The sequence below is a fragment of the Stenella coeruleoalba genome (assembly GCF_951394435.1).
Source record: "Stenella coeruleoalba genome assembly, chromosome: 3".
Lineage (NCBI taxonomy): Eukaryota > Metazoa > Chordata > Mammalia > Artiodactyla > Delphinidae > Stenella > Stenella coeruleoalba.
This window is the reverse complement of record NC_137148.1, coordinates 26,540,827-26,564,045: the sequence shown is the minus strand read 5'-3', so window position 1 is coordinate 26,564,045 and position 23,219 is coordinate 26,540,827. Positions and strand designations below refer to the sequence as shown.

At 45.0% G+C, this 23,219-nt stretch overlaps 1 protein-coding gene across 2 annotated transcripts in view; it reads left to right on the top strand.

Annotated features, from left to right (window-relative positions):
* Nucleotides 1-23,219, top strand: part of MTMR12 (myotubularin related protein 12) — a 65,730-nt gene that overhangs the window by 27,525 nt on the left and 14,986 nt on the right. For both annotated transcript variants that reach the window (XM_079918037.1, XM_079918038.1), the window contains exons 3-10: nt 1,756-1,898; nt 3,239-3,311; nt 4,189-4,319; nt 5,618-5,711; nt 9,997-10,126; nt 15,744-15,819; nt 22,253-22,359; nt 23,016-23,140. In XM_079918037.1, coding sequence (XP_079774163.1) covers nt 1,756-1,898; nt 3,239-3,311; nt 4,189-4,319; nt 5,618-5,711; nt 9,997-10,126; nt 15,744-15,819; nt 22,253-22,359; nt 23,016-23,140 — 879 coding nt within the window. The remainder of the gene's footprint in view (nt 1-1,755; nt 1,899-3,238; nt 3,312-4,188; nt 4,320-5,617; nt 5,712-9,996; nt 10,127-15,743; nt 15,820-22,252; nt 22,360-23,015; nt 23,141-23,219) is intronic.

Here is a 23,219-nt window from a genome sequence, read left to right as displayed (position 1 = left end):
ATGAATATGTACAAGTTTCTGACTGATCCACCTTATTTGGTAAACATATCAGAATCTCTGACTTTTTAAAAAAATGTTTTTAAGTTTCAAAGGCTTTTCCCTATAATAATGGCCTAAACCTCAATCCATATATCCTATTGTATTTCCTCTTCTTGGGTTATATTGTAGATTCTGAAATTTACTTTTGTCTTTAGCTTAGTGTTATGTACATTCTCCATTCCCCTGGATTCCTGACGGCCTCTTCTAGGTGTGCAGCCCAGGTTTCCTAGACTAGACTGTGATCTTTTCCAGCTCGTGCCTCCCATGACCTGAGACTTTGAATGTACAAACTGACAAGTGTGGTGCAGGTCGCCATGCTTGCAGAGCCTCTCCTGGATGTCGTTTTAGCCCCTGTGTGCCAACTTCTGGTCTCCATTGCCTGACCATGGACCCATATGGCTTGCCTGGTCTTGGGAGAGGCTCACCATTAAAATTGTTTTACACCTGGAGTTGAAAGCACAGGAAGCCTTGCTCACGTGTCTTCTACCTCGGATTCAGCTGAAGCACTTTTTCTGGGACTATTTTAAACCCTAATGAGGCCCTGACTTCACTGTTTTCTTCAAGCCCGGTGGTCTCTATAGAGGCTGACCTGGTGACAGAGCCATCTTCTTGTATTTCCATTGTAATTAACCCCTTGGAAGAGAGAAAAAAAACAAGGTTAAATATAATATGTGTCCCCTGATAATCTCAGTGTCTGGAATTCTTCTTTGTTTTCATATTCAAAGTTAGAATAAATGAATTTTGAGCCAAATGGTAAATTTAAAGACATTGAAGGAAGTATCCAGAGGGAGATTCTAAGGAGAAGATGGTTACCTGTTGGATGAGAAGAAAATTCCTTTTTCCTTCTTGTCACAAAGTATTTACACTTAGTCTTCTTTTTTTTTTTTTTAATTTTACACTTAGTTTTTCATTTCCCCTGTATCCGTCTTTTTTTCCTGCCCTTACGCAGGCATCCAGCCCTCATGAGCCTCTCCACTTCCTGCCTATCCCTAAATCCTCATCTTTTTGACTATAGTGAGAAGTACTCTCTATCACCAGGAAATACAGCTCTCATGCTGCTGGGCGTCTGCAGATAGAGCAGGAAAGGTGACACACTGAGAGGAAATACTCTCAACTAAGAAAGAGAGGAAACAGGTTTTTTTCCCATAAACCTCTGACCTCCCTTTTCCTCCCATCCTCGTCCGTGGAGCCAGAATGAGTGCAGTCGTGCTGCACCCTCTGTGCCTGAGGAAGCTGCCTTAGGGCCCCGGGCCAGGGAGGCACCCGCCCTCTTTCCGCAGTTCCGGGGTGAGGAATGGCCCACCCTCACAGGAAGGGGGGCTCCAGAGCTACGTGCCAGAGCTCACTGGCCAGCCCTTCTGGCTTTGCTCACTTGGGTACCGCTTCTCCAGAACTTCTGCTTGGGTCCAGGTGATGAAAGCACTAAGATCTGAGTTTGTAAGTGTAGCCGAGATCATTTCTACCTGTTTGGACACGTCCATTATTCACAGTGAGAAGATAGAGAAGTGCCCCATGTAGAAGTGTACCTGAGTCATTGTGATTTCACTTCTCCGCAGTCCCCACTCTGCTTCATCCTCTCCCCTAGGTTTTGCAGCTCCCGTGTGCTGTGTTGTAGTGTGTGTTTGTCTTACAGGAATAGAGCCGGGAAGCTTGTACTGTTTGCGTTCTGCATGTTGCCTGAGGACTCTAAGGAGGACTTGTTTTGGTTTTGATCAGGTGAACAGCTGCTCTGTGAAGCCAGCACAGTACTGAAGTGTGTCCAGGAAGACTCCTGTCAGCGTGGAATCTATGGGAGGCTTGTCTGCACAGACTTCAAGATTGCTTTCTTGGGCGATGACGAATCTGCATTGGATAATGATGTATGTGTGAGCTGCACTTGGTTGAGTTTGTGGGAGCACTGCATTGGTGGCCCCATTGTCTTTTCTCCCAGCTTCTCAATAACTCACCCCTAACGCACGTAAACACAAAGGCCAGAGTCTTTCTCACCACTAGTCTGCTCTCTCTCCTTTGGGATCTCCTTTCGGCGGAGGACCACCCTGCAGTTTCCCACCAATGCCTCACGTCACGCTGGCTTGAGTTTGACCTCGTAGGTTGACGCCGTCAGCTTTTAATTTTCTTCTGTATTTCAGCACAGTACCTCTCACTCATGGGAATCACATCTCCCCAAATATACTAGTTCCCCATGTTTTCTCTATACTGGACTCTTCCTCAAATTTAGGAACTGAATTCAGTTGTGACACTGGTGCTGAATGCAGCACTGAGTTTGGGTTTACTTCGTGTTTGCTCTGTGCTTGTAAGACTTGTCCTCCTTAGGAAGAGTGAGCAGTGGAGTGAGGAGGGAACACCCGCACCCCTCAGGGTGCGCTGGTGGTAATGGGAACCGGCTGGCCCGGCCACGCCAGCACCCTGCCACCTGACAACGTGGGCTTCTGTGCAGCTGTTGCTGTAGCAGCCTGGTTCCTAGTCCTGTACAGAGGCAGCATTTACAGAGCTTGAATCTCATGGGGTTTTCTTCCTGCCTTCTCGTAGCTCTGTCACTCACCTGTCTACATTTGTGTGGAGAAATCTGAACCTATGCACCACCTGCCAGCATCTCTCAGGGTGTTGTGCATGCGGCCTGGTGGGTTGGCCTGGGAGCAGCCGGCAATGGCATGTCCTGCCTGGGTTTGAAGACAAGTGTTGCGCAGCATTTCTCACACACTTCACTCCATCGTCCCTTTCTTAGGGATGTGACTACATTTCCCTGTTTGTTTGTGTAGGATGTATACCTTTTCATTTATTTTTTCTAGCTTTACTGAGATATAATTGACATTTAACGTTGTATTAGTTTAAGATGTACAACGTGATGAATTTGGTGTATGTAAATATTGTGAAATGATCATCACAATATGTTTAGTTAACATCCATCACATCACATAGTTAAACAATTTTTTTCTTGTGATGAGAACTTTTAAGATCTACCCTCTTAGCAACTTTCAAATGTACAATGCAGTATTATTAACTCTAGTCACCATGCTGTACATTACATCTCCAGGACTTGTTTTATAATTGAATTTGTACCTTTTGACCACCTTCACCCATTTCCCCCACCCACTCCCCATTTTTCTTTATATGCACGTGGAGGATGGTGATTTGCTTTACCTGTAAATGTCACAGTGCATAGCAAGGAATCACAGTTGTTTCCTTTTGAATTTTTTAGGAAACGCAGTTTAAGAATAAGGTTATAGGAGAAAATGACATTACCCTCCACTGTGTTGATCAGATTTATGGAGGTGAGTATGTTTTCCCCTGGGGTGTTGCCAGCCTTTGAAAGTATAGCTGTTAATGATGAGTTTTTTTTTTTTTTTTGGTCCTTTATAGTTTACTGAAATTTCTTCATATTTATCTTATTTAAATCAGTTTTATGGATGATAAAATTGAGATGCGAAGTGGCTTATTTGGGGTCGCTTAGCTGGAGGAGCTTGGACTTGAACATGGAACCTGTTCTTTCTAATACTCCACGGTGCTATTACATGATAGATATTGATCATATGTCAGTGTTAGCTGTGCAGATCTCACTTTAAAGGCTCACCTGATAAAGGTCTGTCATACCACACTCGGTGTCTTTTCTTCTGACTAAACAAAGCCTCGGGTGTCTTTTCTTCTGACTAAACAAAGCCTCTCTGGGCTCCACTTCTCTGTTTTTGTAGTCAGGGCTTTGTCAGAAATCATTCAGTAGCCGTTTATGGTGTTCCCAGCACCAACAGGTGCTGCGTGGTGCAAACTCTGGGAAAGGGAGGAGGGTGTCAGGAGGGGCCCTAGCTATAAACCTGGGAGTTGACTGTCCCAAAAGCAGATCCCTAGTGATCTCCCATCTTTCGTAATCTCAGCTTTCAGAGCTGGGTTTTCTGCAGGAGTCAGTTCTGCCAACAGTGGCCAGTCCATTTGGGTCTGTGCTTCCTGGGGAGGAGTGAGGAACCCTGGCTGTTCCAGAGAACAGGGCCCCTGCTGGATGGGACTGGGCCCTGCTGACAGTTACTTAGAAGCTGGTGCCTTTCCTCTCACTTTTGAGAGGCGCCCTTGGAAGTTAATAGTCTACCTTGCTTCTTTAGCATTTAATTGTTGTCTTATAACATGATTTCCCTTCTTGATTTCATTGTTGATGTGTAGTGTTTGATGAGAAAAAGAAGACTCTCTTTGGACAGCTGAAGAAATACCCTGAGAAACTCATCATCCACTGCAAAGACCTCCGGGTATTCCACTTTTGTCTGAGGTACACAAAAGAAGAGGAAGTCAAAAGGGTAACTAGTCGCATGTGTTTTTAGGTTTTATTTCCCATCAGGTTTTCCCCACTTCAGTTCTTGCTTCCATTGCACGAAGGTTGAGGGGAGCCTTTCATTCTGTAAAGTTGACATTGGTTATAATCGCATGTGATTTGATTAGAATTGAGAGAGAATTTGGTAGAGCAGGACTATATTATCTTGGCACATGGCTGCATTTAATCCTTCAGTTCATAATGTGTTCATTCCCAGAGCCTGCAGAGGGTGGGAGGTGGTAAACCAGGATCAGAAGGCCGTCAGGGGAAGGGGAGGATGGAGCAGCTAGAAGCAACCCCCTTTCCCCACCTCTGACAGCCTTTCCAGAAGGCAGCAGCAGTGACCCCCAGCTCCCGGCATGAAGGAGTTGACATCTGGGAGGTCGTGGTTACGTGTGGAAGGAGGGGGAGGTACAGGGTCATGGGCAAAGTGAGTCACCAAATGAGCCTGTGCTTTTGGTCTCTTACTTAATCAGGTTGCTGCAGCAAATTGAGACGTGTAACTGGGCAAACTGGTCACAATGGTTATTGTAGCTTCCAAGATTTCTCTTAAGATATTGAGGGTCTCAGACTTGCCACTGTCATGGTAGATACATCGGGGGAAATCTAGGGAGAGACCAGTTTATCTGTTGTCTTTGGCTGCAGTGAGTTAAGCCTTCTTTTCAGGTTTACTCTTAGTTTTCTTTCAGGTAGTGCGGTAGATCAGTTAGAATAATAAACATGACTCCAGTATCTGTTCTGAGCAGGAAAAAGAGTGGTGTAGACTTGGAAAATTCCCTGAGACGCCAGAAACTTTATTTTGAATGATGATTTTAGTCATCTATCCGAACATACTTTTGTTTGGAACTTCAAACAAAAAGCATGAGGGATTGATTGCCTTATCTTCTAGAAGAAGATCCTTAAGGCCACAACAAGTAGAACAGAATAGCTAAGCATCTTGGTTATTATCTGGTCAGCTATATATCTTTGACATGTCAGATTTTTGGAGTATCTGCAAATGGGACTTAAGTTTTTTTAGTGCTTTGTTTTTGAGAAATTAGACTGTGTTTTAAAAATTGCCCTAGAAACTCAAAGCTCTTAGAAACCTGACAAAATGGTTAGCGTTCTGTTTACTTGGCATTATTTCAAGAGATCACATCACAGATACAGACCTCAATGAGAGTTAGTTAGCATGCTGCCCATCGGAGCCCATTAGCATTACGGAGACCTAGACAACTTGGGTCTTGTCTCTCAGTGTTTATCTGCCAAAAGCATGACTGTATCCATCGCTTGGTTCTTTTCCAGATTGTCAGTGGCATAATCCATCATACCCAGGCCCCTAAACTGCTGAAACGATTGTTTCTGTTTTCCTACGCGACTGCAGCACAAAACCACACAGGTAAGCTTCCATCCGCAGGTAGGCAGGCCCCTTCCAGTTCCTACCTGCAACTTCTGGGAGAAAACCCATCCATGGGTTTTGTTCCCCTCTTCTCTAGCAATGGGTCGCCTCTTGCTTGGGTGAGTCATTCAGATTTCTTTTAAAAAAAGGTTTCTATTTCTTTCCTGTGACGTTTGTTTCTTTAACTTATCTTTTAGGTTTGTTTGCTTTTTGTGAGGGATTATTTGTTTGTTGCTTATGAAAGAAAATCAATATATTATGATTGGGAATGTGAGGCTATAGAGAAGCAAAACTGAGACAAGTTTAAAATCACTCTGTCTGCCCCTGGATTCTGTTTTTCACTTTAATACACTTGGTTTCATTTCATGAGACCCTAAAAAATGTCTTGCATTCTAGAAAGTTTTTAAACAACCAGAACATGCCTTATAGCAAATGTTTGGGGGATGGGGAATGGAACAGTTGTACCTAAGAGAGCACATCAGAAAAGTAGTTTGGTTAGAAAACTTAAAATTCCAAATGTTTTCCATTCGATTCCCTGAAAAAGAGAGCAGTCTTTTAAGTAAGAAACTGTGGTCATCTGAATTAGCTATTAATAATGCCTAGCTTTGTACAGTGTTTCCACAGATGTCTGTCTTCTTCCTTCTCTGGATCTCTCCTCCTCCATCTGTCCACTTGCTCTGTCCATTCCTCTTTTTTTTTAATTCCAAATTATTAACAGTATTTTTATTTTTTTCTTCCCGTTTTATTGAGATATAATTGACACATTACTGTATAAGTGTAAGGTGTACAGCATAATCATTCGATTTACATACATCTTGAAATGATGGCCACAGGAAGTTTAGTGAACATCCATCATCTCATATAAATATAATATTAAAGAAATAGAAAAAATTTTTTTCCTTGTGATGAGAACTCTTAGGATTTACTCTTACAGCTTTTGTGTATAACGTACAACAGTGTTAATTATATTTATCATGTTGTGCATTACCTTCCTATCTGCCCATTACTCTTAACGTGAAGTTGATGTTTACTGATCCTGAGTGCCATGTGCCTTTCATCGGGGAGGTGGCGTGTTCGTTTAACTGCATATATCATGCTTTCTGGAATGCAGAGTTGCTTTGTCACTAACTGCTCATTTGGTAAATGTTTATCGAACGCTTGCTGTGGGTCACGCACCCTGGGGATATGAACAGGACTAAATCCCTGCCCTCTAAGAGCTTCAAGTCAAACAGAGTGATGTGTCCTGTGGTGGGAGGGAACGACCACGCTGGGGGAGGGAGGGCTGTCAGAGGACGAAGGCTGGTCCTGAACTGCTGGTGAAGGATGTGGAGTGGCCGGTAGGCACACAGGAGTATTTGAGGCAGCAGGACTGGCGTGTGCAGAGATGTAGATATCTGAGAGAGTAGCTTGCATTTGGGGGACTATGGTGGTCTAGTAGAAAAGGTGTGAATTTCCAGGTCTGTCCCACCTGAGTTCAAATTCTCATCCAGCTGCCTAGTAGCTGTGTGATCCTGGGGATGGCACTTAACTCTTGGGCCTCTGTTTTCTCATTTCAAAAAATAGTGTTGTTAATGCTTCCCTTGAAGTGTTGTGAAAATTACAAATTGTTAAATGTATGGCACACAGGGCGCAGTCATTAAATGAGGGTTAATTGAGAGTGGAACTGCTTACTCAGGAGAGATTATGCTCAGAGAGCTCCACTGATGTAAAGTATACTTAGCACTACTATCAGGCCAACACAAAATTTGTTCCTTAATTCAGTAAGTTCATCTTTGTGAATGGTCTTTTCACTGTAGCCATATGTATAAGTGCTGATTAGCTGGGTGCTGGCTGACAACAGCTTGTTGCAATACGAGATATACAAAATATGACTTCTTTGTTGATTGCTGTAATTTACATAAACATTTATTGGGTCTACATTTGAAAATCATACTGTATTTTTAGGAATTCTGCCACTTCCTTATATCCTGATTCTTGGTCTGGACCCAGCACAGGACGGTGTCTCGGCTTCCCAGCATGTGCTGATCTGTGTGCCGAAACCCTTACCTTGACTGACCCTGGCAGTAAGATCCCACATGCTGCGGGGCAACTAAGCCCGCGCGCCACAACTACTGAGCTCATTACCTTGTGGTGGCTTTTTGTGCCAGAAAGCCCAGGATATATAGCATCTTCTATTCTATCTGAATTCTAGCCTTCTTTTCTCCTTCCACCCTCCATTTTTTTTGATGAGTAAAGGTTATAACTGATAGATGCGAGTTGATCAGTTTGCTTTTTGATTGAGTAGGGGTTTCTAGAAGTGGGTGCTTTGCAGTCTGAACATCTTTCATTTTACTGAGGCTTAATAATTCACAAATGTACTTTGGCTAAAAGGTCCTAGGAGTATTGTTACTACTTATGTCCATGGGGGAATTTATTAATATTTGCATTTATTACTTTATGGAAATTTCCTTTACTGCTGCCTGGGTTTGAATTCCATTTCTGCCATCGCCTAGCTCTGTGACCTTGGGCAAATTAATTGACCTTTTTGTGCCATATCTGTAAAATGGAGGAAATAATATTACCTACCCTGTAGAGTTGTGAGGATTGAGTTATTATATGTAATATGCTCAGGATAGTGCCTGGTGTACTAAGTGCTATGTAAGCTTAACTGTTGTTGTTGTTGTTTTGTGGTACGCGGGCCTCTCACTGTTGTGGCCTCTCCGGTTGCGGAGCACAGGCTCCAGACACACAGGCTCAGTGGCCATGGCTCACGGGCCCAGCCGCTCCGCGGCACGTGGGATCTTCCCGGACTGGGGCACGAACCCGCGTCTTCTGCATCGGCAGGCGGGCTCTCAACCACTGCGCCACCAGGGAAGCCCCTTAACTGTTGTTTTTTAATCATTATTTGTCTTATCATCCTTTGTACTATGATCTGTTTGTATTAAGAGGATTAGGTGGGAGTTTTATTAAACACTTTGTTTTTCCAGGAAGGCTTGATTTTTTTTTTTGATATTTTTGTTTATTTTAAAAATTTGTTTATTTTTTTGGCTGTGTCAGGTCTTCATTGCAGCACACGGGCTTCTCTCTAGTTGTGGCACGCAGGTTTTCTCTCTCTAGTTGTGGCACGCAGGCTCCAGAGCGTGTGGGCTCTGTAGTTTGTGGCACGTGGCCTCTCTCGTTGAGGCGTGCGAGCTCAGGAGTTGTGGCGCGCGGGCTTAGTTGCCCCGTGGCATGTGGGATCTCAGTTTCCTGACCAGGGATCAAACCCATGTCCCCTGCATTGGAAAGTGGATTCTTTACCACTGGACCACCAGGGAGGTCCCAAGGCTTGTTTTTTTAAGATGTGCACAGGCTTGAATGAACTGATTTGTGTAAATACCCAGGGGTTGGGCTTCCCTGGTGGCGCAGTGGTTGAGAGTCCGTCTGCCGATGCAGGGGACACGGGTTCGTGCCCCGGTCCGGGAGGATCCCACATGCCGTGGAGCAGCTGGGCCCATGAGCCATGGCCGCTGAGCCTGCGCGTCCGGAGCCTGTGCTCCGCAATGGGAGAGGCCACAACACTGAGAGGCCCGCGTACCACAAATAAAAAAAAAAATAACCAAGGGTGTTTGGCACCCGTCACCCCCATCAAGCTGTTCTGTGACTTGGGAGAGGACCAAGGACACACCTGCTGGGCTGCAAGAGTAGTGCTCCTGGGCACTTCCTCCTAGCAGGTAGCAGCAAGGTTAGGGACAGAAGTCCCCGTCACTGTGATGTGGCCCTTGGCTTGCAGGCCCTGACCTTCACCATAGCTGTCTGATTTGTTTCTAGCTCTCAGAAACCAGGTGTCACACTGAAAACGCCTCTTTTGGGCAGTGCATCTTCACACTGAAGGAGGCTTCACACTCAGCAATCTGGCATGCTGTGCAAATGAGTTTGCCATCTTATGCACACATTGGTAGGGCTAAAAATATTTTATTATTTTAGCATTTGTGCCAAGCCTGTCTTTTAGTGCTGCACAGGATCTTTTTATGTTATATAAATTATCTCATGGTCAGATGACTGAAAATGGAGCTATAAATTACTTTTGCACGGAATGGAACAAGAACAGCTGCTTTCGCCCAGCACAAAAGACAGAGCCTCACTCATAATTTTGGATGAATGACAGAAAAAAGGAACAAGGTTAGGATGAAGCAGTGAGTTCATTCTGTGGGGATAAAAATGGGCTTAGTGGAGGAAGTTGGGGCCCGAGGAGCCACTTTCACACCATTAAAATACCAGGGCTTCCCGACAAGATTTTACTGTCTTTCTCAATTTGTTTTGTTAGCTACTGACCCCAAGAACCATGCCGTAATGTTTGACACACTTCAGGACTGGTGTTGGGAGCTGGAGCGGACCAAAGGCAACATGAAGTACAAAGCAGTGAGTGTCAATGAAGGCTATAAAGTCTGCGAAAGGTAAGCTCTCAGTGTTGTGCTTTGCTTTTGAACAGCTTTGTTGAGATTTAATTCACATGCCATACAATTCGCCTGTTTGAAGTGTGCAGTGTTTTTTAGCACAGACACAGGGTTGTGCAACCATCACTGCGGTCAATTTTAGAATATCTTCGTCATCCCCCAAATAACCCCTTACCCCTTAGTAGTCACTCCCCATTCCCCCGCTCCCCACTGCCCCAGCCCTAGACAGCCACTAACTACTTTCTGTCTCTATAGATTTGCCTGTTCTTGGCATTTCACATAAATGGAACCATATAATACGTGGTCTTTGTGCCTGGCTTTGTTCACTTAACATAATGTTGTCAAGGCTCATGCATGTTTAGCATGTATCAGGATTTCATTGTTTTATTACTGCTGAATAATATCCCATGATATGGATATACCATATTTTATTTATCCATTCATCAGTTGATGGACACTGGCTTCTTTTCACGTTTTGGCTACTATGAATATGCTGCTACAAACATTAGTATACAAGGTTTCATATGGACATGTATTTTCAGTTCTCCTGGGTATATTCCTAGGGGTGGAATTGGTGGGTCATATAGTAACTCTGCGTTTAACCTTTTGAGGAACTGTCAGACTGTTTTCCATAGCCACTGAACCATTTTTACACTCCCATCAGCAACGTTATGAGGGTTCCACTTTCTCCACATTGATACTGTGCTTTTTTAAGAAACCCTTAAAGTATCCCTTAAAACATTCAGAAGTGAATTTGTCTTTTCCTTCCCATTATTATATCTGTAATCTAAATGTATAACTTTTAGAGGCATTTCTGAATTTATATCATATTTGCTTTCCTTTTATCAAGCGTTTTATTTATTCATTCAATAAACATTTTTTTAATATAAATTTATTTATTTTTGGCTGCATTGGGTCCTCGTTGCTACGCACGGGCCCCCTCTAGTTGCGGTGAGCGGGGGCCACTCTTTGTCACGGTGCGCGGGCTTCTCATTGCAGTGGCTTCTCTTGTTGTGGAGCACGGGCTCTAGGCGCGCGGGCTCAGTAGTTGTGGCTCACGGGCTCCAGAGCACAGGCTCAGCAGTTGTGGCGCACAGGCTTAGTTGCTCCGCGGCAGGTGGGATCTTCCTGGACCAGGGCTCGAATCCGTGTCCCCTGCTTTGGCAGGCAGATTCCTAACCACTGCGCCACCAGGGAAGTCCCTCAATAAACATTTCTGAGGGTCTCCTATGTGCCTGACAGTGTCCTGGCTACTGAAGATAGAGCCTAAAAATCCCTGCCCTCATGAAGCTTTCGTTCTAGAGGAGGAAAATGATGATAGAATAAGTGAGTAATTATAGTGTATTAAGAGGTAATAAGTGCTATGGAGAAAAATAGATCAGGCCAGGGACTGGGGCGTGCTGGAGATGTTGGCAGGAGGGTTGGTCAGGCAGAGGGAACAGCAGGTGCAAAGGCCCTGAGGTGGAATCTTGTTTGGCTTGTGTGAGGAACAGCGAGGAGCCCAGGGGTTGGAGAGGAGTGAGCAGGGGACAGAGCAGTAGGAGGTGTGATCAGGGAGGAGACGGCCGGCTGGGTGCTGATGGGCAGGGAGGGTTTCAGAATTTATAGTGCAGTGCGGAGGAGTTTGAGCAGAGGCGTGATGTGATCTCACCTACATTTTTAAAGGATGACTCTGTGTGATCCTTTTTTTGAAACTTGAATCTTACTGTTTTGGAACATAATCCTCAACACCCTGCTGACAGTTTCAGAAAATTAGTATTTTCCTAGAGCATTTTGTACTTACGGTTCCGAGGGGCCTTTTCAGTAGATCAGTTTTTTGGTTTTTTTTGGGGTTTTTTTTGTTTTTTTTTGCGGTACGCGGCCCTCTCACTGTTGCGGCCTCTCCCGTTGCGGAGCACAGGCTCTGGACGCGCAGGCCCAGTGGCCATGGCTCACGGGCCCAGCCGCTCCGCAGCATGTGGGATCCTCCCGGACCGGGGCACGAACCCATGTCCCCTGCATCGGCAGGCGGACTCTCAACCACTGCGCCACCAGGGAAGCCCCAGTAGATCAGTTTTGATTTTGATCAGTCTCAGGCACTTATAAGGTTAGCCCTCTCGTTACAGCACAAACTAGGGTGACAGTGGGGAGGAGCCTGCAGGGCAGGTGTCGGATCACACCCCCCATAACCACGCTGCCCCTCCTCCCCTCTTTATAGTCACAAAGCTTGGAAAGGGAGAAAAAGCGCTCAGTCAGGAGGAGGTCAGAAAGCCCTGCTCCTAGGAGGTGATATTTTGTAATGTGATGTTGACACTGATAGAAGGCATGCCCATTCCCAGGATCCTGCCACATACTGATTAAATTCATTGGTATTTGCATAGGTGTCAGCACATCAGAAATATTCCAGGTAGAGAAGGTGGGTGGAGTGGGGTGTCAGGGGGTTCTAATTAGTGGTCGGGGGGAGAATGGAGCCTCAGCGAGATTTTGCTGCTCAGAGCACTCGGTGCAGACTCAGTCCCCCTGGACTGCCCCAGCCATGCACTCGCCCCTGCGCTTCTGCCCCACAGGGGTGATACAGGAAAAGCTGTGCTTTGTTTCTTACCTGGCACTGTGGTAGCTGCCTGCATGGTCTCCCCCACCCACTCTGGCCCACGGCATCCATTCTTCCCCTGCTTCATTGGCTCCTTGCTGTTCATGGTAGAGAGGATAAAACTTCGAACAGGCCCTTCATGGCTTGCCTCATGCCTAACTCTCCAGCTTTGCGTGTACCCCTCCAGCCACCCTGAGTCCCTCCTGTGGGCCTTGCCTGTGCGGTCTGTCTAGGATGCTCCTTTTGCGTCCAGTTTTACTAATGAGTTACCTCCACTTCATCGGTCAGATCTCTGCCCAGGTGTCTCTTTTAGGGAGTCTTCCCAAGACTAGATGAGGTCTCCCGTGAGAGCTTTCATTGCACTGTGTGCCTCTCTCCTTAGCACCTCCTCCGATCGTGAGTTTATTCTTATCTGTATCACCATTTGGTTAATGTTTGTTTCTGCAGCCTATCAGTCCTGGGGAATCAAGGACACTGTTTTGGTTCATCTTTATATCCTCAGTACCAAGTATAGTGCCTGACTTATAAGACCCACTCAATAAATTGGGAACAGTGAATAAATTAATGAAAGCCCCAGTGGTAAGAGAAGACCCCGGCCAGTTTGGATAAGAATAAGAAACTGAGTGTCTACTTTGCCTTCTCCTGAAAAGGCTTTCTTCATGCCACCTCCCTGTGAAGGTATAAGAAGGTCCTCAGCCCTGTCGGGACTGTGTAACACAGGGGAACCTAGGAATTGATGCAGCCACAGGAAGACACTGCTGCTCTGGTGGTGTCGCTCTGGGGGTTCCCTCACCCTAACTGAGGTGGCGCCTAAGAGGATCATACAACCTTCCTTGAATAAGGTCAGCTTATATGTGGAGAGGCTGTTTACTTTGTATTCAAAACTCCTCCTGGTGACTAAAATGAGTGCTGTCCCAGGTGGGAGGGTCAGTTGCTTGTAGACATCGGGAGTCTCCCAGCAGAGCCTCCGTAGAACCACCTTGAGTTCACTGGGACAGGAGGGGACATCACAAACCTCCCCACCGGTGCAGAGCTGTCCCTCTCTTTGCAGCCTCCTTTCTTCAGTGACTGCATGGTACACACGCTAGTACACTGGGTTCTGACATTTTTTTCCCCGTTGGTGAAACACTGTTTATGAGGCACAATTAACTTGTGAAATGTTCAACCACACTAGTAGAGGAAGTCATGGAAATTTTTTAAAGCAGTGTGGCCCCATCCCAACTTTGTCGAATGAGCCTCTGGGGAAGGAGCTGAGAATCTGGTTTACACAAAGCCCACAGGCGACTCTCCTGTGAGGGCTGGGAAACACTTGTCTGTTTGTAAGTTGCCATCTAAGGCGCTGCTTCTCATGGTTGACTGTGCAGCCCAGTCCCCTGGGGAGCTTGTGAAAGTGCAGATTCTGCTCCTGTAGGCCGGGGCTGCTCTCCTTCTAAGTGTCCCGGTAATGCTGCTGTACACTTTGACTAGCAGGACCTTCTAGAACAACAGCTGTCATCCTGATTACACACCTGGAGAGCTTTGACGCCTCTGATATTTCATAGTTCTGCGGTGGAGCCTGGACACTGGGAATTTTTAAATCTTCCTGTGTGATTTTAACAGGCAGCCTGAGTTTGAGAGTCATTGATCTGTGAAGAGGTTTTTGCTTCAGTGACAGCACCTGAAGAAGGGATAGTAAGCCCACCCACTCAAGCGGACGTGAAAGAAAATATTCCAAGCACTTCGGAACCTCTAAAGCCAAATAATTCTTCTACGTTTTAATGGTCTGAGGTATCTTAGCCTTGACCAGTTGTTCTCAAACCTGGTTTTACATCACAATATTATGGGAGCTTTGTTCCTTTTAATTACCTTTAAGATTTTTTTTTTAAGTGGAAAATTTCAAGCAGTATAAAAGAAAAGAGAATTTGATGAATTCCTTTAACCCGTCACCCAGCTTCAACAGTTACTAACTCATGGCTAGTCTCTGTGCCGCTACCTACTCCAACCCTCCCCCTCCCCCGTCCTGCCCAACTATTTTGAAATAAATCCTAGAGCTCATCACATTTCATTCGTAAATATTTAAGTTTTACGTCTCTAAGGATGAAGGACTCTTTTTATAAACATAAAAGCATTATCACACCTTTCACATTTAACATTTGATTCCTTAATATCATTCAGTACCCAGTCAAGTGTTGAGATTTTTCCCATTGTTTTATAAATTCTCAAAACAATTTATTTTTCATCGTTTTATCTGTTTTATCATTAATCAAGATTCAGTGAGGGACTTCCCTGATGGCTCAGTGGTTAAGAATCCACCTGCCAATGCAGGGGACACGAGTTCAATCCTGGTCTGGAAAGGTCCCACATGTCGTGGAGCAACTAAGCCCGTGTGCCACAACTGCTGAGCCTGTGCTCTAGAGCCCGCGAGCCACAACTACTGAGCCCATGCGCTATAACTACTGAAGCCCGCGTGCTCTAGGGCCCATGTGCCGCAGCTACTGAAGCCTGCGTGCCTAGAGCCTGTGCTCCACAAGAAGAGAAGCCACCACAATAAGTGGCTGCCCACTGCAATGAAGAGTACCCCTTGCTCGCCACAAGTAGAGAAAGCCCACGTGCAGCAACGAAGACCGAGCGCAGCCAAAAAAAAAAAAGATTCGATGAGATTGATATCTTGAAAACTGATAGGTTTCTTAAACTTCTTAATCCATAGAGGCTCACACTATTAGCTTTTTCTTGCAGTTTATTTGAAGAAACCAGACCACTTGACTGATAGTTAGTTTCCTACAGTCTGGATTTTGATGAGTACATTGCCATGGTGATTTTATTCATGAGGAAACAGACCCAGAGAGGTGGGGCAACTTACCTAGGGTTACACAGAATCAGAGGCAGAGCTAGGATTTAGATTCCTGATTGATTTCGACAGAGACGGTTCCTCTGCACTGGTTCTTCTTAAGAGGGAAATGTGGTCCATGTCATGACACTCTGCTTAACTTCCTGTGTTCATTGACGTTGAGCTTTCATATTTAATGAATTAACTCCAGCACTAAAACCGATGACATCTCTTTCTTCTAGGTTGCCAGCATACTTTGTTGTCCCCACCCCTCTTCCTGAGGAGGACGTGCCACGCTTCCATGGTCATGGCATACCAGTAAGTGCATCTGGAAACCCTAAATGCATGGCTTGCTCATTGGCCCATCCTGGCAGATTATCCTACTTAAAGCCCTTGGCTTTGGTATTAAAGAGTTTGTCCTCAGTCCAAGAGCAATCTAAAAATATCTTAGGGACTCCCTAGAGGAGCCTCTTTGATAATGAGGTTCCTGGGGTCAGAGTTCTAAAGTTTTCACAGATGCACTGGAGTTCTTAGCAGAGACATCTTTAAAGAGCTTTTGGGGGATTACAGGCCAGTCTGGTGTTGAAAGCCAGCCTAATTTAACACCTAAATTGTTTTGAGGCTGAGCCGACCCGTAAGGGTAGTAGAGTTTAAGGTTCCTCTTGGCCCACACCAATTAATCTTGAATGGGCATGGCCGAGTTTCCTCCCAGAGACAACATGCAGAGCTTGCTTAGTTTTCACAGAATAGACTGGGATGGGAGCCATATTTAGTGTGTCACTGATCAGAGAAAGCAAGACCCTGGCAGTTATTCCAGTTTCTGATTGGCAGTTGGGAGTTGCCAAGCCTGCAGGGAATTGAGTACAGAATGAGAATTACAGACAAATGCTGTGCTATGCACATGGCTGGTTCACCAAAAAGGTCACTCCTGTAATGGGAGGTGACATGTCTAAGCAGGGGTCACATGCCCAGAAGTGTATGCAGGCCAGGTGGGTAATGAGTGTGGTCCTTGCGATGAAGCAGAGACCCTCTGCCTGGATGAAGGGCTGGCTGCTCTTCTCTGCCGGCCCGTTTGTGCCATGTGGGAATACGGGCCTGGTCTTGCCAGATGTCCAGACTTCGCAGGAGAAATCAGAGACGTGGATTTTTATGTGAGTTTTCCCGATCTCTAAATGTGTGCAGCTGTTCACAACTGATTCACATGTTTAAAAAGCATGTCTTTGGGCCAGAGTTGGTTCACGTGCCACCAGTGTGCCACCTTTGATTTAGAGCAGTGGTTCTCAAACTTTCTGGTCTCAGGACTCTTTACACTCTTAAAAAGCATTGAGGGTCTCAAAGAGTTTTTGTTTATGTGGTTGTATCTGTTGATATTTGCCATATTAGAAATTAAAACTGAAAAACTGCTTAATGTTTATTTTAGTAAAAAACTCATTACATGTTAACATAAAAATTTCTGTGAAAAATAACTATATTGTCCAAACCAAAAAAATAGAATAGTACTGTTTTACATTTTTGAAAATAGAAGACAGCTACATTCTCACATCTTCTCACTTCCTTCAGTCTGTTGTGGTATATTAGGGTGTGGTTGAAGTACATGAAGAAAATCCAGCCTCACACGGATGTGTATTTGGGAAAGGGAGGAGTATTTAATAGCCTTTTCAGAGAATATGAAAATATTATTCTTTGACAGTATACCGAAAAATTGCTAAGTGGTGGTTTCATAAAGATTAATTGCAATAAGGAATCTGAAAACATAGTCAATGAACTTTTCATTCACTGCTAAATTAAAATCCATTGGTCTGTCTTGTACTTTGAATGGGTCTTAAAACATGCATGATTTAAAAACATAATACATTGGTCGTTTAGAAAGTATTAGCTCACTAGGTTATACAGGTCATACAAATTTTTTTAAAAAAATAAATTTATTTATTTTTATTTTTGGCTGCGTTGGGTCTTCGTTGCTGCGCACAGGCTTTCTCTAGTTGCGGTGAGCGGGGGCTACTCTTTGTTAGAGTGCGCAGGCTTCTCATTGCAGTGGCTTCTCTTGTTGCTGAGCACGGGCTCTAGGCGCGCGGGCTTCAGTAGTTGTGGTATGTGGGCTCAGTTGTTGTGGCTCACGGGCTCTAGAGCACAGGCTCAGTAGTTGTGGCACACGGGCTTAGTTGCTCCGCGGCATGTGGGATCTTCCCGGACCAGGGCTCGAACCCGTGTCCCCTGCATTGGCAGGCAGATTCTTAACCACTGCGCCACCAGGGAAGTCCCAGGTCATCCAAATATTGACATGCTTTCTTAGATAAAAATCACGTTTGTTAATATCATCCCTGTCTCATCAGGAAAGTCTTTAAATATTGGGAATTTGTCCAGCTAAAAAGGCAGAGACTAGTTTTACAAAATTCTAATTTTTGCTTGAAAGTTCAACTTTTATCATTGGCAACAAATTGTCAGTTGTTTTCCTTAAGGGGATAGGCTCACTTCATTCTTCTTTTTTGGGTTTTTTTTCCCTAAAGAATGAATGTCTGCCAGATGCCAAAGTCTGAACACCCGTAGTTTGTCTGTCATTCACTCTTTCAGTTACAAGAATACAGCAGGTAGCTCAGCTCTCGAGTCAGTCTCATAGGTGCTTTTCCCTGAGACAAACACTTCCATGCTTTGTTTCCACTCCATCACACAGAATATAAAAAATATTAGTATTAAATATTAAATGTAGTGATCAAGATTAATATAATTCATAATGTTTAGTTCTTCATTATGGACATTCTGAAGTGAAACAATTATTTTTCTTCAAGTTTGTGGCAGTGAAGAATACAGTGGCGACCAGTGCTGTTGGTAGCAATACCTTGGTTGGTACCAAGGCACCAGCAGTTGTAACACTATCAGTGCCAATGTCAACACAGTGAAAAAGACAAATTATATCTTAGTAATATTCTCAGACCACCTGTAAGGGAGGGTCTTGGGATCTGTAGACAACATTTTGAGAATGTTTTAGAAGAATAAACATGAGGGTCTTCATCCGTCAACCTTTCATAGATGACTCTAGGAGAAGGGCTGTGCTCTGTGGGAAGAAACCAAGATGAATTGTCTACACACTTGGGAATAGGCTGCTTCTCCATCCAGCATTATATGAAATTTCACTACTCTCTGTTCTAGCCAGGCCTTGGGGCTGAGAAGTAGAAACTGTCCTGAGAAGACCTGTCCTGAGGAGTCCGCAACAGAACTTTGATAGAAACTGTAGGAAGGCATTCTCATTTTATTAGATCAGCCATAATGATGTGTCCTGAAAGTCGTAGTGGAGCTTGTGATGCATGGACAGTGGAAAAATATTACACAAAATGGAGTTTACACATTCACTCAGGGAGCACAGCTCTCAATACACATCACGTAAAATTTACCACTGGTGACAGTGAATATGTTCACAACGTTGTACAGCCGTTATCGCTAGTCTGAGAACATTTCCGTATCTCTGCTTTTTCACCCTGACTTTTCATCTAGTCTGGTCTTTCCTGCCTCCACTTAACTCCTGTTCGGGGAAGACCTGCATCATTTGTGATTTCAGTCATGCCCTTGCTGCCATTCTAGAGACTGTGGCCTCCTGGACCCTCTGCTGTACTCCAGTCCTGAGTATTTATGCTTTTGCTGCGGGGCTAGTGAACATTGCTACAGATTGTTCAGACCAAACAGCAGAGCGTTTTAATGGGATACGTGAAAACTGTTACCTTGCTTCACTTGGGCCCCTGTTCTGCTCAGCAGCCTGTCAGTGACTCCCTCTGGTTCCTGCGTCGTTCTTCCCTGGGGCCAGGGTAGCCATTTTTTCATTCTCTTTAAGTTGGCGATCCCACCCTCTCTTACTGTCATCGACCACCTTTCCCTTAGTCCCGAGGGGTCTTGGAGAGCGAGCGACAAGACCTCCCTCCTCCTCCTGTGGTCTCTCTGTGCTCCTTCATCTCCGACCCAGACCTCTGCCCGGGCTCTTGATCTCCTCTGCCCTGGATTTGTCTTCCGTCACTCTGCCCCTTCCGCGTGTATCTCCGGAGATTCTGCTCTCTTGAAGGCATTCTCAAGTCTCCCTCACCTGAAGAAGCCCTTCCTTAACAGTTGAGCGTGGGCTTGTTCTCCTTGCCTGCACTGCCTGTACTTCAGGACTGTACCGATTCTCTCTGCTTGCCTCTACCCCCTTTCCTCTTGCAGCAGGGCTTCTGCCTGCCCCCACTCTGCTGTTGACGCTCAGAGTCACTGAGCCTGGGTGGCCCCCGTTCTCCACACCGTCAGTCACTGTAGTTCTGGGTGAACCACCCCCCCCCCCCCCGCCTTTTTTGCCTTTTAAATTCCTATCTTGGCTTTGGAAACACGATGCTGTCTTGGTCCTCTTGCCTCCTTAGTGGTTCCTTTCCTTCTTTCTTACGCTGCTTTCTAGCCTCCAATTGTAGAGGCTCCCCTAAAGCTCTTTGGCTCTATTAAGAGAGACACCTTAAGATGTACCAAGTAATGTACAAGCTATTAGGTATAAAGTAAGCTGCAAGGGTATATTGAACACCATGGGTAATATAGCCAATGTTTTATAGTAACTATAAATGGAGTATAAGCTTTAAAAATTGTGACTCACTATATCGTACACCTGTAACTTATATGGTACATCAGCTATACTTCAATTTAAAAAAGACCAAAAAAAAAAGATCTACCAAATAATGAATAATGAAAAAAAATGATCTACCAAATAAACAGGATTATCACATTGATTCTTGTGTGTTGTCAAGTCATTCTTACTAAGAACCCTGTGGCTCTTTCTCAGACAGAAATTGTACATATTACAATAGGAGAAGACATATGTCTTTTGCTAAATTCCTGTGAGAAGTCTCTCTCGGACCAAGAATTTTGCTTGTTTTCTATTTACTGTTTCAAACAGCGAATGTAAGGGAATTGTCCCTTTGTGCCTCAGCTGGGAGGTGACAGTTGAGCCCCAAATAGGAAATGAGCTGTGGTTGAATGTCACCAAGAGCAGATTCTTTCTGCCCCAGGAGAGGAGATAAAAAGGCTTAAGAACACTTAACTTCCTAGAACGTGTCACGAGTCATGGATAAGAGTGTGTCCCCCCCATCTCAGAGTGAGCTGCACCCACCGGGGGGCAGGAGTGCCTGGGCGTGACGTTGGAAAAGGGGGTAAGAGGGAAGCAAGGGGCCCGCTGATTTGTCTCACTGTTCCAACACTTCCGTCTTGTTAGGATCTTACAGAGTCGGTGCTCTTTGGGCAGCTCCTGAAGCAGTTCTGCGTCCCTGTGGCCTCGCTCCGGGGTGGGCTCACGTCTCTTCCACTGAAGCTGGCAGGCAGCTCCTGTGTCCAGAGCTGCAGTCCTGCCTTCTTCTCCTAAGTCATAATCCTCATCTTGGGAGTCTCCTCAGTATCTTCACACAGATGTCCTGTGGGCACTAGGCACCCAGCATACCCAATACTGATTCATCATCTTCCCCTGAAACCCCAAACCGGTTCCTCTTTCTGACTTTCTAAGCGTAGTGCAGAATATCGCCTGGGTTTGCTGATCTCTGATCTCCAGCCCAGGATGCTGCTGGCACGCCAGTGTGTGGTCTCTACGGTGCAGATGACTGGCAAGAGGGGACCTCTCTGGGCAGCTGAAATCCTCCTGGTCTGCCTTTGAGCCAGGGCCCGAAGGCTTGGTCAGCAGAGCAGTGCTGGGCTTTCGCCACCGTTGAACCCTTAACCAGACCTTTATACGGGGCACAAAATCCACAGCCGTGCTCCCCGGCCCCACCCAATCTTCCCCTCTTCTCCATTACAGGCTCTCCTGGCAGGTTACTTTGCCCCCTAGTCAGTTCTAATCTCCTTGTGTTCCTATACAGCAGAGCAAACAAATGAAACTCCCACTGTATCCAGAAAAATGCCTAAACACTTGAATCAGTCACTTACGGGCATTCATATGATTTCTTTCTCTGTTGCCGTCCCTTTGTTGTTCATTGAAATCCCCTTCTCCTGTGGTTTGCCACATTCTACTTCCTATTATATTTGCAAATTTATTTCCCCTTTTAGGATATAAGCACCTTGAAGGTAGACGAAGTACCTTAGCCCTCTTTCCATCCTCTCACAACCTAATTCAGTGCCTTACATGTACAAGTCTCTTACCAATGTATGTTGAATAACCAACTTCCCATGCTTTCTTGTGTGGACTTTCTCTAACGGTGGGAGCTGCCCCCTTTTGGCCATCCAAGTGGAGCAGGGCCTTGAGAAGTCACTGCTGCACTGTCTGTGCACCTTGGGGAAGTTATTCGGTCTCTCCAAGCCTCAGTTTCTTGTCGTTAGTGGGGATAATACTTATACCTGTCTCAGAGTGTGACTGTGAGAATTAAATGACTTAATTCATGTAAAATCCTGAGATAATGAGCTGCACTCCAGTGATCGTTTCTATCCTAATAATCCTAATAATGATGATGATGATGTTGTTGTTTTTATCATCATCATCCAGGTTCCCAGCACTAAAGCCAAGTCAAAAGGTAATGTTAGGCTATAAGCGAGTCTGAGTGTGACCACCTAGACCTGAGTTTCTGTTGTTGTTGTCTTTAAGACTAAATCAGCCTTTTTCATTATGAGTATAACACATTTATTCCTAGGCATAACAAAGTTGAATATATTCAGCTATTTCATATTGAAGGTGTACATTTCCCTGTATGAATTCAAATGCTAAGCTTACCTGTCCTCTGTTAGGTGGTTTACGTTACATCTGGAAAACCTTTATTCCCCTTTGCAGATATGGTGTTGGTCCTGCCACAGCGGATGTGCCCTTTTGAAAATGTCAGCACTGCCCAAAGAACAGGATGATGGCGTTTTACAAATCCAAAAGAACTTCTTGGATGGGTCGGTACTGTTGTACATTTTGTTATCGTTTAGTTAGCTCAGTTTTTGTCTTCCGAGAAGCAGGGAACAGTTCTTGGTAGTTGGTCCATTTCAGTTTACCTGCTGATAAAGCACTTCATGCTGGGGATACAGTTTAGAGCGGTCGTCTTTAATTTGAAAGGAGTGAGTGTAACATAACCATGAAGCACCTCAGCTGCATTGTTTTTAGAGGTGCACGATGCAGCATTTGGGGGAAGTGGCATGATTTCTGTAATGTTGACAGCTGTCAAATCTAGGTCAAGGTATATGTCACTGTGTTATGCTTTTCTGCTTTTCTGCATGTTTGAAAATTTTCAAAATTAAAAGTTTAAAAAAAACTAAGCTGGATGAATTTAAAAACAGAAAAGGAGTAGACTTTGGAGTTAAATTGCCTTGGTTCAAATCCTGGCTCTTCCAGGTGATAAACTTCATAATCTTGGGCCGGGTGGCTCCGCCCCTTGTTCCTGCATCCCCACCTCTGCTGGCTGGGAGCGGCAGCGGGCAGTAGTTGCCTCTTTGGGGAGGATTCAGTGGGAGCTCTTCACACAGACCTGGGCACCCAGGAAGTGCTCAGGAAAAACGAACTCTTTCTAACTCATGCCTGCTCTTCTAATCTCTTGTTACTTTTTGTTACCTAGAATTTATAAGACCATCCACAGGCCACCCTATGAAATTGTTAAAACTGAAGACCTGTCAAGCAACTTCCTATCCCTGCAGGAAATCCAGACGGCCTACTCTAAATTTAAACAGCTGTTTCTGATAGGTGAGAAGAATGCCGAGCAAAAACTTTCTGTCAGATGGGGAAAGACATGCCGCGTGGATCAGGCGAAAGTCGGTGCCAT